Source organism: Pollicipes pollicipes, unplaced genomic scaffold, assembly GCF_011947565.3.
Source record: "Pollicipes pollicipes isolate AB1234 unplaced genomic scaffold, Ppol_2.1 Scaffold_4881;HRSCAF=5763_pilon_pilon_pilon, whole genome shotgun sequence".
Classification (NCBI taxonomy): Eukaryota; Metazoa; Arthropoda; class Thecostraca; order Pollicipedomorpha; family Pollicipedidae; genus Pollicipes; species Pollicipes pollicipes.
In genome coordinates this window covers 42,563,423-42,568,390 of record NW_023596576.1, presented here as the reverse complement: position 1 = coordinate 42,568,390, position 4,968 = coordinate 42,563,423, and the positions used below count along the sequence as shown (strand labels likewise).

At 57.1% G+C, this 4,968-nt stretch overlaps 1 protein-coding gene across 1 annotated transcript in view; it reads right to left on the bottom strand.

Moving 5' to 3' along the window:
• Nucleotides 1–1,555: 1,555 nt before the first annotated feature.
• Nucleotides 1,556–4,968, bottom strand: part of LOC119100412 (uncharacterized) — a 61,806-nt gene continuing 58,393 nt past the window's right edge. Inside the window, exons 3-5 of the mRNA XM_037223510.1 lie at nt 4,346–4,428; nt 4,187–4,261; nt 1,556–1,606 (exon numbers count right to left, since the gene is read on the bottom strand). Of these exons, the coding sequence (XP_037079405.1) occupies nt 1,556–1,606; nt 4,187–4,261; nt 4,346–4,428 (209 nt within the window). The remainder of the gene's footprint in view (nt 1,607–4,186; nt 4,262–4,345; nt 4,429–4,968) is intronic.

Genomic DNA, 4,968 nt, shown 5'->3' with positions numbered 1-4,968 from the left:
AGTAGCCAAGCCAAAAAAGGCCTAGGGATAATCGCTCTCAATCATTGTGCTTTTTGGCTATACCAGCGCGATGAATGCCTCGGACATGTTGATAGATAACCCGGCGGTGGACCAATCCAGGACGCGAGTCTGTGAGACGTTGTACGGTTTAATATAGGACTGCTTATTCCGACTATTGCCTATGCCACTCTACCATATATATATATATATAATATATATAGATATATATATATATATATATATATACATCCAGAGTGTAAATATGGGAATATGGGTGAAGCTTCGCATGCAGTTGAATGAACCCTGCCTCCTTCCCTCCTAGGACAAATCCAGAACCCCCGTCTGGAGGGGGGGGGGGGGGGGGGGGGGGAAGTGGCAGGACCACCTTGGGGGTGAATGCAAAAGGTATTCCGGAGTTTTACAAAATAAACATGTTACCAGGTTTTCCTATCTTTTATCTGCAGAAGTGTTCTAAAACACACGTGTTTCAATAAACGGTGCTTAGATTTTTTCTTTAGGCTAAATATTTTTAATTTGTCTACGCTGGCCACCTTGGGAGAAGGGGGACATGGAACGGTTGCTCCCTTTGGATCCACCCCTGCCCTGCTCCCGATATTTGTCTCCGCCTCTCGCTATTTTACCTAAGTGATACAAAATCCAGAACCTATACAAATAGTAATGATCTCTACGTTTTGCGAATGTACGACCTCCCGTCCGACCGAAGCTCCGCCTGCGGGCGAGGCTGGCTCCTGAGGCCACAGGCGGCCTTCGTCGATTACCCGAGAAATCCTCCGTTGATAACAACCTGTCGCTGATGACCAGCCGCCGACGGCAGTCTTAGCTCTTCCCATTGGAGCTGAGGAGAGCTCGCAGCACTGTCACTGTAGCCTAAAGCTCATTTAGATTGCTGTCGTTGATAACTTCAACAGTCGATGGCGGTGGACATGCTGCCCTGAGAGCCGAAGCCCGGTTCAAGGGCAAACCCGAGCGAAGTTGGATCGTGATAGAGGGCCAGTTCGTGGCATGAACTGCCGTTCAACACCCGGTGGTAAGAAGCTAACACCACTGGTAGTTTGTCCAGCGAGCTGTTCTATTCTCGGGATGTTTTCGAGGACCGGTATACGGTGGTCAGACACCGAGTGGAGAACCGAACTGGTCCTTGGTCGGTTACTAGACCTGACAGACTGGAGCGGACCGAGAAATGGCTTGCTGGAACCACTTCGCACAGGGCGGCCGATAGTCTAAATGACCTAATGGACCACTGAACGCGCACAGAGTAGATTGAATGGTCTCCGTGGTACGTGGGTTACACATTTAGAGTGTCTTCCGTCAGGTTTTACGTACGAACACGCTGTGGCTTCGCTCTTCAGAGGAACTTTGAAAGGTTTACGGAGTTGCGCCATGTTTGTAGTAGACCAAGGAACAGCTCAAAGGACCACGAAAACCAAATGGGGGCTGAAACCGGGAAAATCGATTTCATCAAACCTTGCTAAGTGAGGCCATTGGCGTTTCCAGTTCGTCGCTTCCACGAGCTTCAGGCGACACTCTATAGCTTTCATCGCGCCGGGCCGACCGGCGGCTCCGACAGCGCAGACGTGTCGCGCAGCTGGCCGGCGTCAGGGGTATGACGACACGGCACACCAGGGCCTCGTTAGGTCAGAGCTCTCGATCCGTCCCGCTCGCGGCCCGGATACAACCACTGATCAGGCGTCGGATCAAATCACGCCCCCCCCCCCCCTCCCCGCCCTTTGCGTCGGCTCGGCCCAGAGGAGTTACCGCCGTCGCCGGCCGGGGTCGGCTCGCGACGGCGCCCTTCCCGCCGCGCCGGGCGGCCTCTCGGCGCGTCTTCCCCGCCGTCGCCGCTCCTCCGAGCGGGATGAGTCGCAATCGATGCGGCGCGGCCGGCCGGCAGAGTGTGCCGGCCCGCCTGCGCTCAGTGTCGCCGGTCGCCTTTTGAGCAGGAGACACGGGATCCAGCGGCTCGAACGAGCTGTCGCTACGGGGGACACCCGGTGTAGGCCGCTCCAGGGTCGTGCCGCCGGCCATGCCGAGGGTGGGGACTCGGATGTGGGAGAACGTGGCACATACGGTGAGGTTAAGACCGCTGGCAGTGGTGGTTTAGAAACTGGCTTCCAAAGTCGACGTCCGCGGGACTGAACAGTACTTTACAACTGAGTCGGCTGAATATGGTGATGACTGCAGGGTGGCGTCAGAGGCCGTCGATTTGAGAAATAGCCCCGGATGTCGTTGAGCACCGTCGCACGGCTTAGTACGTCAGCACGGCTCAGTACGTCAGGTCTCGGCACGGTCGCACGGCTCAGTGCGTCAGGTCTCGGCACGGCCGCACGGCTCAGTACGTCAGGTCTCGACACTGTCGCACGGCTCAGTACGTCAGGTCTCGGCGTGGGTGTGCGTTCAGCAGGATCTACAGGCAACGTCAATATATGTAATGAGCTGGGGCCCCGAACGGCGTCGGGAGGCGCATTGAGCAGGGATCCGAACGGTGCCGGAGTTCAAATTAAGCAGGCACTACAAAGAGTGTTGGCGATCGTATTGATCACGAGCTCAGAATGGGGCCTGTGGACGTGTAAGGGCAGAAGCTGGAGATAATGTCTGTATTCGTGTGCAACGGAGCTGCAGTTCTTGAAGGACGTGGTGCAGTGTGGTATTGCGTGGTGGCAGTTCTAGACACACTCTTTTCTGTCTTCACAAAAATACAGCATACGCCCTCTTGAAATGGAAGCACGCTTTGAACAAACATGAAAGCAAACCCGTGTTTGAATATGCAGTTAGAATGCATAAGATATGGCGGGGGTCCATAGCGGGATCCATAATGCGCAAATGTGATCGTCTTTTGGACCACCCAGCGGCCTTCGCAGAGCATGTGTTCTGTGTTATCACGCCCAGCACAGGCTGGCGTGGAAAACAAAGAGCCACAAATATGAAAGGCGCTCAGTAAAACAGGCAATATACGGAGGCAATATGTGGGCTCCACACGCCGTGGGCCATCACAGACGTCGTCGTCTCGGCCGCCTTCCCGCAAACGACGTCCTACCGCCCGCCTTCGTCCTCGCCGCGAATCTGGCAACCAGCTGGCGGCGACACGGCCTGCGCTGATCCAGCCGGGCAACCCAGGTGACCGGAGCAATTTGATCGTGTCGCGGCCGGCCGCCTGTGCGGCTGAGCGATGGCAGTGGCCGCCGTCTAATGGCCGGGCTCGCTCATCACGCGACCGAGGGCCGTCCGCCCGGCCGACGCGGTCCGGCCACCGCCGTCGCCGCCGCCGCCGCCGCGGCGGAGACCGACCACAAGTTCCTGAACTTGTGGCTCCCTGGCTCCCCCGCAGGGGGCGGTCGTCATGTGGCGGAGCGTAGGGAGAGTCACACGACAGTTGGGGGGGGGGGGGGGACCGGGACCCGTTCAATATTCACCGCGGAACGGTGGGTGTACGTGGAGCCGACCCCACCAGACACTCGTGGCCGACAGCGGGCCTATCAGGCGGCTAGCGCTCCGCTGAGGCGGCGAAGAGGCAGGATCCAGCCTCCGTCGTGGTCGACCAGGCTCACTCACGCCCATCGCAGCGGAAAACTCGCGCGATTTAAGCTATGTTTCAGGGGGTAGGGGATGGGGGGATGGGCACACTGCCACTGGTGGCTGCCACGGTGCCGTTGGTCGGAGCGTGTCGGCGTGTACTTACCTCCGCCAGCTGAGACAACCCATCACCGTTTGCGGAGATGCTGACCGCACCATCCGCGGGCCATTATTTGTTAACATACTCCAGTAACGGCAGCGGATAACTCTTGGTCATTAAAAAGGTGATGCAATGATTGATAATGGTATATGAGATGTGCAAGTTTTCCTTTGTCGGTGTGATGGGTACCGGCCACTGGCAGACGTAACCGGTGTAAGTAGTCCGTGTGCCAGCGGTGGACGTTTTGCGCCTGCTGCAGGGGTATATATAGGGTGCGATATCACCATCTGTATCCAGCAACAGGCAAAGGTTCGTCGCCACCCTTGGCGCAGTGCTTTGAGCAAGCTTGTGTGTATCCAGAGCGTACGAGTCGTGATCACTTGAAAAAGTGTTGAACATATCCCTTGTAGCAACCATCACTGGCGTCGGTTGCATATATAAGCCTTGCGTGGGCGTCGTGCAAACTCCAGGCTACGGGCAGGGGTGCGGACTTACCCCCTGAGTGAGCGGCGGTCGACTCTCGGCCACGGGCAGGGACGCGGACTTACCACCTGCGTAAGCGTCGTACAACTACAGGCCACGGGCAGGAGCGCGGACTTACCCCCTGAGTGAGCGGCGGACGACTTTCGGCCATGGGCAGGGGTGTGGACTTACCCCCTGAGTGAGCGGCGGACGACTCTCGGCCACGGGCAGGGGTGCGGGCGTCGGCTGCCCGGGCGGAGCCAGCAGGCCGGCGCCTGGAACCCGAGCGGTATCAGCGGGGCTGATACGCCCGTCGATGAGATTACACGGAGAGCCCGGCGAAAAATGCGCCAGCTGGCCGATACTCACAATATGTACCAGCTGTCGGGAGGGGGCAGCCCCACGGCGACGTGGTCTAGCGTGGCTGAACACGCAGAGGACGTGGAGGAAGACGGCTTATTGTATTCTGATCTCGTGCCAGCCATTGAACAGTTCTGCTAGCTCGATTAGTTTGTGAATCGGCGTTTTTTTCCGGTCGTTCTTCAAAGTGCAGCGATACGTGTGCTGGAGGGATGGCCAGACTGAAACTGCACGCCCGTGAACCAGCGAAGAGCATGCATCTAATTGTATTGATCCCTGTTGCATTGGTAAGCTTGTCACATGACGATCTCTGTAAATAATGGGACAAACGATCTCTGAAAATGACAGGACATGAGAACCCTGGAAATGACGTGACGCGACGATCTCCGCAAGCAACGGGACATGACGATCTCTGAAAATGACAGGACATGAGAACCCTCACAATGACGTGACGT